The following is a 19,419-nucleotide window of genomic DNA, read 5'->3' on the forward strand; positions in this document are numbered from 1 at the left end:
ACGCTCATAACATCCATCCATCCATTCATCCATCCAAGAGCACTGCGAGAGGGAAGTGTGAAAGATAAAAGGCGCGTTCATGTAGCCTGCGTTATGTGGTTGGCAGCAGCTCAGTGGGATAAACGCCCGCCAGCCATCGTTGCGGACCGAGAGGTCATGGGTTCGATGCCCGTGACGGAACTTTTCTTATAGTTTTTTCTTTGCCATCTGATGGCATTCGTTTTGCTGACGTACATCCGTGACGGAAATACGTCATGAAAGTGTTGGTGGACCCCAGCATTAAACACTTTCGTGTTGAAAAAGCATTATCACGTGATGAATTCACCATATGAAGTCATCATGAGACCATGCTGACTTCATAGTGATGTCACGTGACGTGATGTCACATGATGACGTCATCACATCACATCGTAGCTTGGTCAGGTCAACAGTCGGCCGATCACGGAGACAGTTCAAAACCAGGTGAGGTGCCTGTGATCTGGAGGCAATGCAAAGCCATCTTAGGGGCAGAAAGCTTTCGGAGGGTCGCTTTCGGAGCCTTCCAGTCGCCTTAGGTGAGTGCATTACACTGACCTGTGAGTTTTTATTATCGAATATTTTACCTTCCCTTCGAAACCCATGCTGTAACGTTTCTAAAGCTCAGACACTATTACCGGCCTCTCGATAAAAAGAATACGACCATCTCCAGCTAAAATGAACCAAGCGTCGATGCAAAGCAGAGGGGAGATGATTAGCTTGAGCGGGAGATGGTGTAATTTTTTTTTCTTGCGTTCTCGAGCCTCTGCCTTCCTCTGGCGTATAATCAGCACTGTCTTCCAGTATCCATCCAGCTCGCGCTGCGTGGTACTGCCGGCGTCCGAGGTATTCGAATGTCACAAGGTCATGTGCGTCTGCCTTTCTGCAGTCCATGCCACTGGTGTCGTCGTGGCATGGACTGCAGTGGCTCTAGCGCCTCGCGTCTAGAGCCACAGAAGCAGAGGCGGCCATCGGCCGCTCGTGCCACGTCAAGACGCCGGAGGCGTCGCTGCTGCCTACTCGTCGCAGGAGAGAATGACGCGCGCAAGAGGGGGAGTGGAGAGGAGGGTGGGAGTGGAGAGGGGGCTATAGAGAGGCAGAGGGGGAGCAGAGAGGAGGTGTGTGGAGAGGGTTTGCGCTTGCCAGTAAGGGTGGTCACGCCGCACACCGGATTGAATTCCCCCATAAGATGCTTCGCATCTAAAATAGACCATCTCCCACTTATGGGAACCACGTGGGATGCGAAGCAGCGCATAGGTCGACTTGAAGTTCCGTTCATCACGGGCACCTTGCCCAATGTTAACGCGTCCTTTCAAGAGGATGACAACATGAATTCACTGTTGCTGTTGTTGTTACGTAATGAGCTGTTGTGCGAGAGCACAACAGCTTAATAATAGGAAGGCCGTTCACCCACTGGCGCTGCACTGCGAGGGGTGTGATCAATGTAGCTGCAAGCCTGCTTTTGATCAGACGACAGTAATCTACAGCACAGGGGCTCCGTGCAGAGGGAGATCGTAGAGGCCTTCGTCATCCAGAGGGAGGGGCTGGATGCATCAATCACCCCTTTATCAGTATGCAGGAGGGGGAGATAGCCTTTCTAGAACGTCACTTGACGTAGGCAGGCTGAGTGCAAGATTTTAAGTTTTAAGTTTTTCGTGCCGACTCGTTGGGTTAGATATGATTGCATGGTAGTATAAACATGTCTTTCCGGAATACAAACATTTCAGTTGCTCGTGGCGCGTCGTCCGTGTCCATATTCTTCCTTGTGTACCGTATTATCACGCCCTTTTGTTATCATGCCACATGGCCTCCGCGATCAGCACCAGAAGCGTGCCGGCGCGCTGCCGGAGTTAATCGCGAAGGCAGCGCATTCCGTCTCAATTGCAGAGCAGTTCATGACTTGGTTACGATAGAAAATTTATGCGTCAAGCTTCTAAGCGTCATGACTAGGCTAAAACGGTTTAATATTTTCTGTTCCAATTTTTCTTTCACAGTTTAGAGCTTGTTTTACAATGTTCTTCACAGACTTTCCTAAATTGTTGTATACATGAAGCTGAGTAAAGTTGAAAGTTGGGCGACCTGTCGTCCTGTCTTTATTCGGTCCTTGTCGTGCCTTGTCTAACTGCACTGCTTCCCACGTAAACATGAACATGAAGCTGAGCCCGCTACTTTAAAAAACAATGATAGAGAAACCTGTATCACTAATGTTGGTGAAACGAATGAGCTTTCTCTGGGAATTGCCGTAGAATTGGCTCTAATGGCAATGACCGATCCAGTGGAGCTGTCTAGTGTTGTTGGCATTCAGATCCGGAAGAGTTTAGCGCTTTCGGTAAAATGGCGATCCTATTATATTCCACAGCGTCAATAATTGTTTTTAATAACTTTAGAATTCACGACCATGGTGTGAGATACATAGTCTTTAGGTGTGGACACTTGCGAGACGCGATCGACCAGATAAAGTAACTGCGACGTGCGTCGGTCAGACCGTTGACAGCCGCGGATATCCATCGGCGAGAAGACTCAACTTAAAGAAGGAGTTGCTATAGCTACCGGCCCTTCGCGGTAATCTGAGTTTATTGACAGATCAGCGATCTTCCTGCCAAGGAGCGCAAAAATTTGGAGGACGCTTGAGCTTTGCCTTCAAGAGTAGAACGCGATAGCGTTGTCGGACCCTGTTCGCATCGTCTTCTCAATCGCTGGCGTGACTTCGCTTCTCGGTGGTCGCCTAAACCGTGCCGCAAAGAATGTAACGTGTGTGTGCCAGTGAATGGTCCGTTTCAAGCTATCCTAGAAAGCCTACTGCAAGTAGAGTTGCGAAGTGCCCAGTACGACATAATTCTTCCTTTTTGCGATTGGGCGAGGTACCCACTAGATGTCAGTAAGGAGACATGCGCACCTGCGCAGCTGCACACATTGTCAATGCTGTTATTGATAATCATAATTCATTATGCCAGTGTGCTTTGCAATTGATGGGCCTTGAAACGAAGGATACGTTGCGCAATTCACATGTTTTGACACCTGCGTTGATTCTACGCTTCTGCAACGCAATGTTACTCGGGTTAATGACACACCTCGCACTACATAACAAAATACAGTGTTTTTTTCGAGCACGGGACGTACCGGCGGTTTTTTCGAGGGTTAGTAACATGTGGTTTATCGGCATGAACACATTTGTGAAGGATGTCTAGAGCTGTAAGGAAATATCAAGCTTCATCTGCGTTACACTGGAGATCGGATCATCTTTTCAAGTCATACACCGGGCAGCCCTATTCAGTATGTGTTCAAGCACGTATACTAAATATTTTTGGCATGACTGTTGGTAAATACAGCGGATGCAAGTTCTAACTGCGAGCGTGCAAACGTTACGTGTGTTAATTGAGCGCGTGAGCAGTTGGATTTCGCCAGTCGCGCTACAGAAAGCCAAGCGTTATGGATCGAGTAGGGGAGGAATTGGGTAATATGCGAAGACCAAGGCAGGCAAGTGTTAAGGTTCACGTGAAGACCCTTCTAGTAGTGATGCTGCACTATCGGTAAATTGACGATCGATAGCATCGATAGTTCTTTTTTTAAACTATTGATAGTGTAAAAAACTATCCATAGCACTAGTATCGAGAGACTATCGATAGGGCAATCAGTACTACCATCGTTAATTACTAGCGAGATTACTGCCCTGCGTGTTTATTGCTTTGCTTTGATGTACAGTAAAACATCGGTGATACGACCACGGCTCGTACAAATTTTGGGGTGAGTAGTTTTAAATGCGAAGCATTTCTTAGCGAACCTCTGGCACTTTGAGCGTTTCTATCTACGTATCTATCTATCTATCTATCTAGCCGTCTACGTCTGGGTACTCTCATGATCGCCTCCTTAACTTAGTGTAGGCCAAAATTTGCATGGGAGGGTAAGAGGATTTGACGAATACGACAGCCGGGTCATGACATGAATAAACTTAAAATCTTGTCGCGTACGTCGTCAAACCCTTTCCACTAGACACGTGTGGCACATACCCGTTTACAACGGGGCGGTGTACGGGCATGCGCCACAGGTGATTGACAGTTTATATCTACCAAGGAACGGCGAGAACAGACAATGCTAGAGCGTTAAGGAAAACCAACATCGGCAGCGTTGACTCAACGAATCGAAAGAATGAAAATTAGGATCCCAGCAGGAATCGAACCCAAGCATTCTGCGTGGCAATCAGGCTTTCCACCACTGAGCCACGCCAGGTCTATAAATTGGTTTGGAAAAACAGCCTACGCAGGCGTAATATCGGTGCAACGTCAATTGTGGTTGTGGTGCTGGCTATCTTGTTTTACAAGAAAGCAATAAACACTACATGATACTCCTACGATGTCTACTCCTAGGATACAGGCGTCATATCAGAATAAAGTCTGTAGTTCCAGTGTTGGCTCCGCTTTTATAGCAGTCTAATAAACATTACGTTTCTATTCCAAGCTATATTGAAGCATTGCTCCACCCCGGAGGAATACATTAACGAATGATTCGTATAATATCCACATCACCGCACCGTAAAGTGCATTTAGTCCGCCAGAACGACGCAGTGTCCTCTTCATTTCTTACGAGGCTGGGCGATGGCCTCATGCTGACCGACGATGAAGCCAGATTGATTGACAGCCGCTTTGTAGACTAGGCTACATAGGCCACATACGCCCAGGTAGTCTACAAATACGACAAACACCATCCACTGATGTTGGTCTACGTAGCATTATCCAGGCCTACCAGCCCCGACGGCTTATACCTCACCAACGGGAAGGGTGGCTTCAGGTTCCGACATGTCGCCGGCTCTGTCGACAGACCATTTGTCGACGAAATGTCCGAGGCATCCACGAATTCCAACAGCTCTACCATACTCCATACTTCACCACGATCACGACCGGATCCTATAACAAGTCATGACCAGCTGCCGGTGCTCACTGATCACGGTGATGATGCCCTTGTTCAAGAACTGTCAAGAACTTCTTGCACACATGCACACGGGTTCGTGAAACGTGCCTGCGTTCTCGGGACACGTATAAGCACTACATATCAGCTTACCGCTTCTGGTGTTGGTAATACCCACATTGCCATTGGCAGCGTTACCCAACCGTAAACAACTGGTTATATAACACATATGCGGCTCTTCAACATATATAAGTGTGCGTATATAATTTATAGAAATATTTAGCGCCATTTTGTTACGTGTCGCTCAGTAAAAAAATTGGCCGCGTATCTGCGTGCTTCGCTGCAAATGTCGTGTAAAGACGATAGAAGAGGCGCTGTGTGAGATATGGACGCCATCTGGCAATACGTCGGGAAGCATGAGTGCTGTGTTGCGTGCTGGTAGTCCCGGCGCAGCAGCAGGCGAAGACCGGCGGTGACCAACGCGACCGGCGGGGACGCCAGCCAGCCCGAAAACGCGGTTTGGCGCGAAGCGCTGAAGCAGAGAAACGTCCGCACTCAACGAGTACTCTCCACACACTCTCTTATTTACACGTCGCCTAGGTAAAACAGGAATGCCAGAGCGGCGCCCACAACCGGCAGCCTGAAGGCCGCCCACAACGCTGCTTTTTCATTTTTTAAATATTTTTTTTCACCTTCTTGGCCTTCTCAAAACTAAAGTTTTTCAACACCAACCCATGGCATTCGTACAGTGCAATACAGAACCGAAACCGAAACACAACAATGAGCTCGTGCGAAGGGCACGGAGGAAGGCAAATTTCAGCGCAGTCGCATTTTCAGCTTTGTTGAAACAGCGCTCACTAGACGACGACGAAGTAAAAGAAGACGCAGGACAGACAGCGCCTGTCCTGGGCCTTCTTTTACTTCGGTGCACTACCTCATATTTACTGTAACTCATTGTTCTTTATGTTTCGTTACTGCCGCGATCACTGTTCCTTTACTCTCCCAATACTTTTGTTGGTGCTTCCATTGGCGTCGACTATGCTGCACCATGGGTGGCGAAAGACGGCCAGCGTTAGCAAGCAATCCGTCAAATTTCGATGGCAGCGCGTAAAAGGGAAAGTTATCATTATAAAGTTCAGTGCTGCTACTTCCTAGATCTGTTCAACATTACCTGGAATGGTGTGTTTAGGATGCTTAGACTGCTAGTCTAAAAAGAAATAGTAGAGAAACTTGTGTCACTCGTGTAGGTGAAGTGAAAGAGCTTTCCCTGGGAATCCCCGTAGTATTGGCTCCAATTGCAGTCGAACATCGGCCGTGTTCCGTTTGTTACCGATGTCCGATAATATAATCGGGGCTGCAAGGTATTATATCGCGATACGATACAAGATACTCAAGCCAGAAGTATTTGAGATACAGATACAAAGTACTACAGCAGTGATATTAGTCGGTACGATAATTTCGAGTTGTAGCTTGAGATATTCTCTCTTATCTATCACTCCCCCTTTACCACACCCAACGTGTAGGGTAGCCAACCGAGCCAAGCTTGGTTAACCTCCCTGCCTTTCTCCTTCGTTTCTATCTCACTCTCTCGATACATTTACAAATATCTCATTATAGATTTATGCAATGCAGGAGCAAACTCCATGCACAGAATTTTTAACAGCAGAGCTGTTTAAGCTTTGCGAAACTCCGGGATCATCCGCACATATCTCGGTGGGTCTGCACCATAGAAAGGGAGTATGTGCCGAGTAGTTCCTAGCATAGCATAGCCTGAGCGAGGAGAGGTGCTGTTTAGGAGAAGAAGAGGGAAAGGAAGAAGAGTGAGGGTAAAGGAAATCATAGTCATAAATATGGTATAGCAAGGGTTTGGGAAGGGGAAGTATCGTAAGGAGAATGGGAAAGAGGAGGGGAGAGTGCAAAGCATAGCATAGCGATGTATATAAAAATTGGGGAGGCGCGAAGCATGTAGGGAAGGGTGTTTCAGCTCCACTAACGCAAAACCTGTGCAGGGGTGCAGTATGCAGTGTGCGCCGGTGTTTCCCACAGCAAAATCACTGCTAATGGGCAATGAGAGACAGAATAAAGATTAGACACAGAAACTCGCAGACCGCTTTTATTTAACGTGCACGCTGCGAATCTTTATTGTTCAACTACGCACAAGAGAAATCTGCCACTGGCACGACATTTCCGGTCAAGATCCAGTGCCTATTCGCAATGCCCACGAACTATAGGTGGCGCGCCGTGCTTTTCAATATGGCGCCAGGAGGAGGGTCAACCCGTTTGTTAGCATAGGAACAGATAGGACGTGCGGACGTACGGACCGTGCCACTTTCACCGGATGAAGTCATGAGCTGCGCTGAAATGGATATGAGACTAAAATACTTTCCCAAACCATAGAAAGTGCTAAGTACTCGCCACCTAATATTTGCTGCGAAGTGAAAGGTTATATTTCAGCTCCGTTACCGTGCATAACGATGCTTTGCGAAATCCTGTGCGTGCTACATAAACCTGTATGAACTATAATTGACGTATGAGCTGAACGGCACTCCGAGGTAGTACGTACCGAGCCTGCCTGACGGATTTGCCGCAGTAGTAGGCCGCCAGCGAGTAGCGCCATCGCTGCTGCGATGATGGCTTGCAAACATAAAAGTGTTCTGTGATAATACCCCGTCGTCATTACTTGCGCAGTCGAAAACGCGGAGTTACGTCTTCAACGGAACAAGCATTTAACATGCCATTCAGTAGCGCTTGTGTCACAGCCATGCTGAGACTCTAGCCGTGTGTACTTCACTCGCATGTTGCAGGTTCGATCAGCACGATCGAAACATGAATATCGAAAAGAATAAACACGTATGCTTTTCGCAACGTCGAAGAAGTTCGCCGAGAGGCGTGGATTGTGGCCGTGACTGCACGTTCCATCGCTCTAACCATTTCGCTTCGCTGGTCGAGCTCGAGTGTTGGCGGCATGCGGCGCTCCATAATATCCACAATAATTGTGATACATGCAATGCACAAGAGGAACTATGCTTTTATTTTGATCTCGCTCAAGGATATTATACATTAAATACAATCAAAGTGACTTACAAGCGTGAAAGAACATTAACGCACGAGGGGACGTGAAGTGCAACTCGCTCCTCGGGAGTTAGCAGCTGGTGGTTCATCGTCGCTGTCACTCTCGGTGCTTTCACAGTCTTCTACGTCCAGTGAAAAATCCTCGTCGTCAAGATGGTTTCTTTCAACATCACTGCTGAAAGCAATCTGAAGAATTTCCTCCGCCGAACGACTTCGACCACCACGCGTCACCACGTTTACAATTAGACAGACGTCTGGGCGCGGAGAACGTTTTGCTCTCAGACCGGTCAACAAGCAAATCGCTTGCAGTGTGCTGCCACCTATCAACAAACGTACAAAAACAAGCGGCGCAGCGGTGGTAGCCATCCTAGCGGTGGCTATGAAACCAATGAAACCATGAAACCCAACACACTGGCGAAGGACGGCGTGGATGGAAAGCGTTCGCTCTACGAAAGGCGTCGAGCAGAGGCGTCCTCGAATGAGTGAAACGTCGCTCGCACGATTCGTAACAGCGCTTTGCTGACAAAGGATAGAGGCCCTATTTTAACGTATCGCCAACTTGAGATCGCTCAGTTATACATGAGCACATCGCGAGCCCGCGCGACTTCCCTCCCGCGTGCAGTGTTATGGGACTCATGCACTACAAGAAACACTGACCAATTATATATGCAAGTAAAACAGGGTGAGCTTCAACTGAATATGTCAGACGATAACATTTAACTTACCTACGTGGCTACAGAAAGCCTCGCGAAGCTGATAGTATGTGTACACTGTGGGCTAAAGGCTAGCCTTGAAAGCGCGAGTTGCCACGTATTTTCACGAAAACTTCGCGTCTCGCAAGAACGAATCAGATTTCTCGTGTCACGGAGGGCCCGGTTTGTTCACTGATGCAGGGAACATGCAAAGTCGTAGTGTTCCTTTCTTGCCAACGCGTTAACACTGAGGCTAGCACAGCCGAACAAGGGAGCGACTGCATAGTGCCGCCATTTTGTCGTCTACTAACCCTCCTCGAGAGGACGCTCCTGAATTCCGCTCGGTGGCGCGACAGTCTATGGGCATTGCGAATATATACGGGGTGGCCGGTGAACGGTTGTGCCGCGCGTGCAGACGGTTTTTCCAAACAAGAAACTTGCTAGCAGATGCTGCATGCGTCGGCGTTGCCTCTCGCTGGCGAGTCATTCCTTTCGAGCTGGTGTTCATCGTGTTCATCGCAGAAAGAGCGTTTCTATAGTCAAAACACGCCGTTCACTCTCTCTCGCCACACGGCGAGCGCTGAGGTGATGGCGCCCACTCGAGCTCAAGCAAATAGACCGTTACGACATCAGACAACGATGCACGCCACATTTTGTAGCGTTCGCTACACTTGCCCTGCCGGAGCCGATTTCGCGTGGGTCATCATTAGCCGTGCTGCGCAAGCGCGAGGATGAGTGCGGAGCCGGCATCTCACGCGCTCTCCGCCACCGCCGCGCGCGGCTCGCCGCTGCTGGTGGCGGAGAGCGGGAAGAGTGGCGTCGTAGCCGGGCAGACAGACTGGCGCCGGCGCGCGCGACTCGCCGTTGCTGCTCTGCGCATTCGAGGGGGTGACGTCGTAGCCATGGCGCGCGCAGCTATTGGCCTTCGCTGTGCAGTCGCCGTCTGACAATGCGCTAGTGCCGCTTGATAGCGCCTCTGACTGGCGTTTGGTTTGACTGGAGGTGGTTAACGCCATGGAGAAGGAGAGCGCAAATGCTTCTCAACGGCGCAGAAGAGCCGAGAAGCTTAGGTCTACGGATCCCGAAGTAGTTGCCTGGCATGAGCGGTTCAGCGTACTAAGAATGAACAGAGGAAGGCTAAACGCGCTGCGGAGACACTGGAGGAAAGGGAGGCACGTCTAGCAAAGCGGCGTCGCCGGGATGCTGAGCGACGTGCCCGACCACCTCTGCAGCAGCAACAACAACACGCCGTCGATGACGTCAAGGCTTGCCGATCGACTGCCTATACCGTGAAATTTAGCGAAAGCGCCAGTGCGACTCGCACCTTCGAGACGGACTTCGTAAACAATCCGTTTGGATACGTGTGCGACGTGTGTGAATGACTATGTCAAATGAAAGATTTGATGCCGCTAAGTAGTGCCATGCGTGAAACGTTGAGATTAGTGGCGGCGCCTGAGTGGGGTGAAACGATGGCGCGGGTTTGTACAACGTGCAAGAACTTTCTCGTTAAGCAGAACATGCCGCTCTTTAGCGTTACCAATGGGTATCGTTACCCGGCCATGCCGCCAGGTCTACCGGTTCTGAACGATGTGGCCAAATGTGTGTCATTAGAGCAGCAGTAATCATGACAATCAAGCTAATCTTAGACAATCTGGAAAGCTCAGAATAATCAGCTGAACCTTTGCTAACGCTACGTATATGCCGGCATAGCAGAGCTAAGCCACTGCAATTATTTTTATACCGCCTCCCCCTGCATTCACCGCAGCTCTCCAAGGGCACAAATGTGACTAAAGACGTGTCAACAACAACAACAACAACGCCGACATGCCCAGACCTTAAGATGCTTCGCCCCTAATTATGTGGCCTCTGAGATTCGCTCCGGCAACGCGCCGTTGCTCAGTCCGTTCCATTCGCACGGGGAGAATGTAATCAGAGAAAGCAGTGTGACAGCCAGAAGAGCGTCGCTGATTGGACGCTGAGCTTGGGCTAATATCACGATCCCACGGTATGTTAAATATTTACAATATGATTATAGCACGGCCTGGAAAAAACACGATGGGTCAACCCTCAATCCTGGCCGCGATTTTTAAGCGGCGAGCGGGGAACACGGTGTTGCAACCTGGCGAGCGTCGCAGAGCTATTTTAGTACGGATGGATGGTATGAGCAAGGCTTATGCTAAGGCTGCCAACTTATGGTGTATTGAGGCGATGAGAAAATTACACTTCTACTCTTGGACACCCGCCGTACGGAGCGGCCGTAGCAATGGCGCGTTGCAGGAGCAAATAGCAGAGCCCACGATTGTAGTATTGGCCTCGAGGACATGGCGTGGCGCCACCTACGTCGTGACGTCACTCATAGGATGTCAGGTTGTGTCGTCTGCTGGAGCGCCACATCTCCTGTGCTATTGTCATCACGCGTTTTTGCTGCGGGCACCGTGCGTGCTTGACCCCTGTTTTGAATATCGTTACGCGACGAAGTACCTGACAAGCCGGAAACAAATGACTCGGTGCGCCCGGTGCACACCCATGTCTAAGTAGCTTGCTACAATCGGGACCAAAAGCCGGAGCAGCTTACGCCATGGACGACGATGCGATTGATGTCGTGCAAGGTAAGCTGTTAATTCATTACGAAATACTTTCCCCGTAAGATTTCTCAGATTTTGTGTGAAACGAATGAGTGATCGTGCGACAACGAGGGAAACGTGCCGCCGAACAGTAATACCACCGCGAATGCGGCGCGCGTGCAGTGGTGTCAACAAACACGTGGGAAACGTGAACGGATACACCACCACACACGCTTTCATGTGCTGGTGGGATCTGCAGTACACAGTGCCGATTTTCAGTTATACTCCGATTTGATTGACGTTCATCGCCGTTTCATTTTCCTTACTATGTCCGTTTACTCTTACGTCTTCGATGCGAGCTTACACGTGACAAAACGTTTACGTTTCGTAAGGACAACGCCGCAACAGATCTTTGAGACGCGGGGGCTCTTTTGTTCATTTATTTTGTTCATTTACAGTGAGCCTGCCGTTCTCCAGCATCAATAAGTTCATCGACAAAGAATTCGAGAATTCGCGGCTGCTAACAGAAGGCGAGTCTGTGTACGAGGCAAAACACGTCGTGGTGTGCAGTGTGAAAGAGCAAAAAGATGACGAGATCACTTTGGCTGCACTCGTTCTGCAAACCTCAGCTATCATTAGCAAGGACCCCCATGAGCTAGAAATCAGCATAAAAGGAAGAGAAGTGACTGCAGCGTCCTGTACATGCAAAGCAGGGTATGGCAAAATGACAGGTTGGAAATATCCTTTATTTGCATGACAGAAAGAAAAAGTGACGCTTTATTTTCAATAATGTTGTTTGTGGTAAGATTTCATTTTATTGCAGTTTTTCCAACAGAAATGCACATTAAAGGATTAACTTTTCACATATTATTTCACAAAGATGTGTAGTGATTACAAAAAGCACTAATGAAATCAAGTATTTATAAAAAATGTTGGGTTTTACACATTTTTGATGCTGACACATGGTAATTTGCCCCTCTTCTTTAGCCAGCACAAGTGCAAGCATATGGTTGCACTGCTTCTGCACATCAACGCAAGGGAGACTTTCAGCACGCTGTCTAAAACCGACTTACCTCAACAATGGGGTAAAACCCAAAAGGCAGGTGTGAAAGAGAAGTACCAGCCAAGAAGAATTGTGGACTTGCCAAGTTCGAAAAGGGTGACTATGCCATGTTTACTTTAATGTTAACGGTACTTGAAATAAGTGCAGGAAACAAATGACAGTGCCAATTCATAACATCTCATAGCGAGTCGTGGAGTTCATCATTATGGCGTAAATAATGAAGCCTTGAACACAGTTCCTGCGAACTTAGTGAAACAAAAACTAACATTTGTGCGTTCATATTGTTATTGGCCATCAGAAATGATGTGCATGATTCTGGTACTAGTCAAGAACCACAAAAAAAGCGCGCATAATTTCTCCTTATCAACTTTTTTTTACAGTACACATGGTTATGCGTGAGGAGCTAACAAATTGAATTTTACCAAACTCATAGCTTCAGGAAGTAAACACAACGTGACAATCCACAAATAGTTTGCATGCTGTACTTATCCAGCCACCTCATAATGCTTTGAAAGCACACTGCATACGTGAAGCTACCTACTTTGTTTTCTTTACTCATATTTATAAACAGCAAATGATGGCATTTCTGTTTCAGGCCAAAAAGGAGCATGTCATGTTGCCAGAAGGAGACATTCTGAAAAGGCTGCTTCATGGATTGCCCTACACTCCATCTGCGCTCAGTCACAGTGAATGCAGTAAGCAAATACAATATTTCCATCAGTTTTGCAATGTAGCATTTGCCTGTTTTCACCATGGCACCACAGTTAACATGTCATGCATAATTTCGTGGCACAGTATACACCAGGTTTGAGATTTGCCTTGCTGGTGTTGTCATTCTTTAAACCCTGCTCATGCTGCAAGTCACAACTTTGGTTGGTGTGTACAGGCATACAGGTAATTACGCCTATTCGACATAGCCTGAAAAGTAACTAGGTTGTGAATACATTCATTTTGTTTTACTATGAAATAGCAACGCAAAACAAGGTAGTAGAAGCCAATGATGCACAACATAGAAAATTTTTAACCGTAGACATTTTGTGTAAAAACCTTTGATGCTTAACTTTAAAACCTATCGACTGCACATGTTGTGTTGCAGGAAGTGCACGTGCCAGCACAGCCATTGCCAGCTGCTCTTTGTTGGAAACATCCTGCACCACAGCAAAGGAGACCTGCCGTCAGGATCAACAACAGCAAATACCAAGCCCAGAAACATATATTGTTCAGGCATGCTCGACACAACCACCGACAACTGCTCAAGGTGCCAAAGCAGTAATTGCAGCAGTGGCCTCGTCAGAAGAGGACGTGGATGCTCAGGCACCTTCGACACGACCACCGACAATTACGGAAGCTCCCAAAACAGCAGCTGCAGCAGGAGCCTCGTCAGCAGAGGACGTGGATCTTCAGGAATCCTCGACACGACCACCGACAATTATTGAGGCAGCCAAAGCAGCAGTTGCAGCAGGAGCCTCATCAGCAGAGGACGTGTACACTTACATCCAAACAACCTTCGAAAGTGACAGAATCAAAAATGTAACCAAACTCACACTACAGCAAGCAGACTCGCCACTCTGGATGAAGTACAGACAGGCAATGATCACAGCATCTATAGCTTACAATGTATACACTAGAATGAACACCGTGAAAACAAAAATCGGCCCTCACGACATGCGATCACTGCTTAAAACTGTAATGAGGGAGCAAAATGTGCAAACATCTGCCATGAAAAGGGGTGCCCTGTTGGAAGAAGCTGCAAAGCAAGCGTATGCAGCAGTTCAGTCATGCCATAAAAATTTGCAAGTAAAGGAGAGTGGCCTTCTCATCTTGGCAGAACACCCTTGTATCGGGGCCAGCCCAGATGGGATAGTCACTTGTGACTGCTGCACTAGTAGGGTACTGGAGATAAAGTGCCCTCTCAGCTTGGACAAGTTCCAAGCAAAAGAAATGACAAAGATGAGCCCTTGTGTTTAAAAAAACTAGCAAATACTTTTGTCAAGTTCAGGTCAGATGGCACTTGCTGAACTCACAAGTGCTGATGTTTTGTTTTCAAGGACAGCACGAATTTTTTACTGTTTTCTGTAATGTTTGAAGAGTCCTTTTTCCACACAGTTGTGGATCGAGCAGTCTACTTTTTTAAATCATACGTACTGCCACACATTACACAGTGAAGAAAAGTAAGATCGAGCCTCAATTATTGTGCACTTGTATTACCACACTGGGAATCATCATAACAAAACAACAAGCTGTGCTTAACAGCCACAACAGTTCACAGCATGAAGAATTAATTCTGAAAACAAGCAAGACAAATGAAACACTGCTAAAACAACTGATATAAAAAATAACATCACGAAATGCTTTTAACAGCTAATGCACAATCATGTCCACAATGAAGCTCGTAGAGCAGCAGCTTTCAGTGCAACATCTACTGCGCCAAAAACTTGTCACTCGTGAATATAGGTTTCGAAAGATTCACAATCCCTGCAATAACTTGCATTATGTCATCAACGTAAGGAAACAACTCAATGCCCAAGTTACTAGTCAAAATCTTGTACTGCTTCATGCGTTGGATAGCGCGTTCAACATGTACCCGTGCAGCTGCTATACTTTGATTTTTTTCAGCGTCATGTTTGAGAGCTGCTTGCTCTTACGCAAGAATGGTGGCCTCACCATTTCGACATGGTAATTCAGGCAAAGCTGATCAATTAAAAAGCCCTTGTCCACCATGACGCTGTCAATGGAGGGGAGAAACTTTTCCATGATCTTACTCTCCTTTGTGATGAAAGAGTCGGACGCTCTTCCGCCATACACTTGACTTATGTAACTGATATGGCCTCCTGGTGTCTCGCATATTAATACCTTTCCGGTATATGTGCCCTTATACCAGCTGTAGGTTAATAATTGGGACTCCAGGTCTCTTGGCCGCTGCAACGGTATCTCGGTGCAGTCTAGCACTGCCCTTACGCTTGTGTATTTCTTGAAGTGTACAGTCAAATTGTCGACAACAGCTTCCTTGCTTGGCCAGTACACGGCCTTCGCTAAAATTCCTGCTAGGGCAGTTACGGTGAACTTAAAAATATCTGATACTGTTGTGCGGTGAATTCCAAACAGCACAGCAATAACAGAAAAGGTCATGTTGTGGCGTAACTTAATGAGAGTCATGAAAACTGCATCCTCATTGGAGATACAAAAGCTTTTACTCTGTGCTAGTGTGCGACATTCCGTGTAAAGGTCACAGATGTTGTAAAATAATTCAAAGCATGGAAGTCCAGTGAGCACGTTCAGCTCTTTTTCTTCTTGCAGCTTCGAAATGCTCAACGGCTGGCTGCGCATCCTGGTGGAAGTATTAATTGGACCCCTATTTCTTTCGTCACAGCTGTGACTTCAGCAGGCACACCTGAGGAACAGAATTGGATTTATTGCAACGATTACTGAACATAGTATCATAAAAGTATATGGGACAAAAAAATGTATGCAGATGCACTCAATGTGGAGTAGTGATTCTCCTGCCAATCAGCGATACTCGCATTCACGAGCAATAGTGTACTGGTTTTCTAAATATGCAGCCTGCTCATCGTCCATGGTGGAAAGGAAGTCTTCATTTGTGATGCAGTGGTACCTCCTCCCTCCTCATTACCCTCACTTCCCTTTGCCCCCTTGCTATACTATAGATGGTTTTGCCTGCGTGACGCAAGTGACATGAGATGACAGCCCTACCCCCTCAAGTGCTGTGCACTTTTCATGCACTACGGTTACCTTCATTGCCGTCTTCAGTGAGGTTAAGCTCTTGATCAGTGATGTCCATTGAACTGGTGCTTGGCTGTTCCTCACCAGCGGGCAATACGTCCAGCAAGCTTTTAGGGAAAGCCAAAGCCAGTGGTCTGTCCTCTGCAAATATAGGAGCAGCACTCATTAGCACTGAAGGTAGTTAATTAATGGCACTACAGCATGGAGATGTAATTATGGTGTGATCACAATTATCGGTTGCACATTTGTTATGAAATCTAGTCTACCAGATAAGCATGCAACACACTTATTTTTTTAGAAATCAGGATTTCTGCTGACCATTTCAGCTTAGGTGGATAGTATAACAGTTTCTTTTGGAAGTTGTAGCTGATATTTGGTGCAACAAATCATGAAAGCATGTTTCACATACAAGATGAATTAAAGGCAAGAGAAAAGCTATTCAGCTGTATGTTTGCAAATTCTGTGAGTGCATCTGTACTCCCTACCTGAGACAGCCTACAAAGATGAATGAATAATCACTACATGGAGCCTACATCATGAATGAATAGTCACAGTGTACCTTCAGTAAGCACTGATCCTTTATCAATGTACTCTGGTAGTTAGTTGAATTTAAACAGAGCTCAGCCAACAATAGAAATTGCAATGCAAATTGAGGCAGCCGTTCAAATGTAGGCACTTCTCAAGTCTGAGGAAATTGCTTCAACGTAGGTTAACACTGTAGCCAATGGTACTTAGAAGAAACGTCGACATCCCTTTTTACGAGAAGGTGGTGAAGCTTATGCATGTAAATCTAGTCAGGCCCACTCCACCTACATTGTCTCGAATCTACTGAGTGAGCATGCCAAATAGCAAATATATCAAGCTTAGGCGACTAATCGGTGGGTTGATTGCAAGGAGTGCATAGTCTACAGGATCTCCCGTGCGAATTGAATTACACAGGGCAGACAGGATGTTATGGGGAGAAAAAAATCACAGCAATACAGCATAAACATTGCCCCAATGTACACCCATAACATAAAGGTAACATTGAAACACTCACAATCAAGCGACAGTAATTACTGAATTAGTGCAGAATCACCAGAAAGTGGTGTATTGACAAACACGTCAGATTTTTTAATGTGAAAAGTGTACAAGCTTGCCATACAATTCATTGCAATGGGATATTGCCAACTTTAGACAGGTAGTAGTCAGAATTGCTGTAAAAGCTCAGTCATTGCTTCTAATCAGGTATGATTGGAAAACAAAGAAGACAGACACATTTCGTGTGGCAGAAGCAACGAAGCCCTGCAAAAACCGCGCAACAAACAGCCCCTCAACAGATCACATCCATGTCATCCTGTACGTATATCACCAGGAAAGAAAGCATCCAGATCTGAGAAAAAGTCTGGATGAGCACAAAAACAGTTCACAAGGGCAAGATTATCGAAGTTATATATGCACCACTAGTATGAGCAATAAAGACATTTCGCTCTCTGCATCACCAAAAAATTCGGAGGATTGGCTCGTTTATCGAACTAACGCTGTTCGTAGCTCTGGATGCATGCACCTGCTCACTAGAAAGAAATTACTGCTTATTATGGGTAGGAAATGCACCGTTATGAAATTGGGTAGCGTACAAGACAAGCGTCGATTATTTTCGCGAAAACAGTGGGAGAACGAACGTGGCTGACTAGACGGACGCTCGTTTTCATCATCACTGTCACACTTTGTTATTTCTCGATTTACGTTCTTCACAACAAACTTGGTCAAGCGGTGAAACCACACTTGCTTACCTTTGTTTTGCGCCCGATTTGGACGGCGCTCGGGGCGTCGCGGACGGTCCGAAGGTCGCACAGGAAGGCTCAGGGACGGGACAGCTTCGGGTGTAAGCCAACGCCTCTTCCAGCCTACCACAAATCAGCTTTCATTAGTTACACGGGTGATAAACAGCCGCGATAAGCTGCCAGGAGGCTCGCGAGCACATGTTAGCTGATACTTACCGAACATCTTAGAAGCGGCGGCGTACACGAAATCCTCGTCACGAAAATGCTTGCTGCAGACTCGAGAGTTGGCGTTGGCATCTTTTCCCATTTTCAGCTCACCAGCCAAGCCTCCCTCATTTTTTTACACTTGGGGTAATGGTGAAAACTTAACCGGGATCTGTCGCATACGTCCGGCATTGCGGCACCGAACAGTACACCACCATGCTGAAGCTGTTTGCACACAATCAGGCACAGTTTATCCGGTGATAATAGCTTCGAGTGACCAAAACAGTGCTTCAAAAGCTGACAATGCAACGTCGTGCACCGCGATCACACCCGAACATGCCCAAACGTCGCGTTCCACAAAACTACGTAGCAGACGAGAAGGAGCGTCCTATGAGTGACGTCAAAACGATCGCAGCGCCAGACTCTCCAGGGAGGCCTCGAGGCGAATAGCAAGCCGGTGGGAAGATACAGTGAGAGTGAGGAGCGATTGAGGGCGAGGAGGAGGAAAAGCCCGCCGTTTCCGCTGTTTCCTCAGTCTTCGCACTACTACTGCGTAGCTGCCGCAAGTTTTCTTGCTTGAAAATGCCTTACCTGCGCCCAGGTTCTTCTTACATCTTATTGAAATGTCTGTTAGTATCTTAAAATTTTTATTGACCTTGTATTGAAGCTGGTACTGACTGACCTGTGAAGCTGGGGGCGGTGCTGTTGCAGACAAGCCACCTCAGTGAAAAATTATGCGGAGAGCTCATCTAAAGACCATTCTCACCCACAGCTGGAGCGCGAGAAAGAAATAATAAGTTAGACTAAATAAATTTTCTTTTCGGGCCTGGAGCTTGAAAGTGGTCTCCCCTGATCCGCAAGCAAGTGTCTCAACCACAGGGCCACTCGCCCATGCTTGCCCAATGTGAAGTGAACGGAATCATGCGAATGCGTGCTACCGACATAAACAAAATTGGGAATCGGTACACTTCCTATGGGCGCTTCATTGAAATATTTCATGTTGGCTAACGAGACTGAAGAGCACTGGAAAAAACACAAAATACGTCATGCCTAATCAGGCGAGTTATTTTCGATGTATCCATTTATTACACTGTACATTTCGGCCCGCCGCTCATTGGCTGGAGCTCCGCGAGCAGCCAGTCCCTGTCTCCGGTCCTCCTTCGCCAACTTTATTTTGACGTCACGGTGCTATCACAACTTTGACACAAATGAGCGGGTTGGAATGCGTTTCAACGCAACGAACGCATCTTCCTTAGATCCGGTTTTGGCCGCGCGATTATCGGACGCAGTGCATTAACTGTTATTCTGTGGTCGCGTTAGCCCGCGAACTTTGTGTAATGCGGCCGGCCGCGCAAAGGATTTGTGAAGTTTGACACGCAATCCCTGCATCGTTAGCAAGCATC

General features: G+C 47.2%; 1 protein-coding gene and 1 pseudogene across 1 annotated transcript; both read right to left on the minus strand.

The window, feature by feature from the left end:
- Positions 1-14,727: 14,727 nt before the first annotated feature.
- Positions 14,728-15,646, minus strand: LOC119406927 (uncharacterized; annotated as a pseudogene).
- Positions 15,647-16,041: 395 nt separating this feature from the next.
- On the minus strand, positions 16,042-18,120 carry LOC125760263 (uncharacterized). The gene is made up of 3 exons (XM_049420122.1): positions 18,029-18,120; positions 17,822-17,935; positions 16,042-16,190 (listed from the first exon to the last, which is right to left on the minus strand). Exons 1-3 carry the CDS (start codon positions 18,117-18,119, stop codon positions 16,042-16,044), a joined length of 354 nt encoding a protein of 117 aa, XP_049276079.1. The 5' UTR covers position 18,120.
- Between the last annotated feature and the right edge of the window lie 1,299 nt (positions 18,121-19,419).

This window comes from Rhipicephalus sanguineus, chromosome 10 (assembly GCF_013339695.2).
Source record: "Rhipicephalus sanguineus isolate Rsan-2018 chromosome 10, BIME_Rsan_1.4, whole genome shotgun sequence".
Taxonomy (NCBI): domain Eukaryota; kingdom Metazoa; phylum Arthropoda; class Arachnida; order Ixodida; family Ixodidae; genus Rhipicephalus; species Rhipicephalus sanguineus.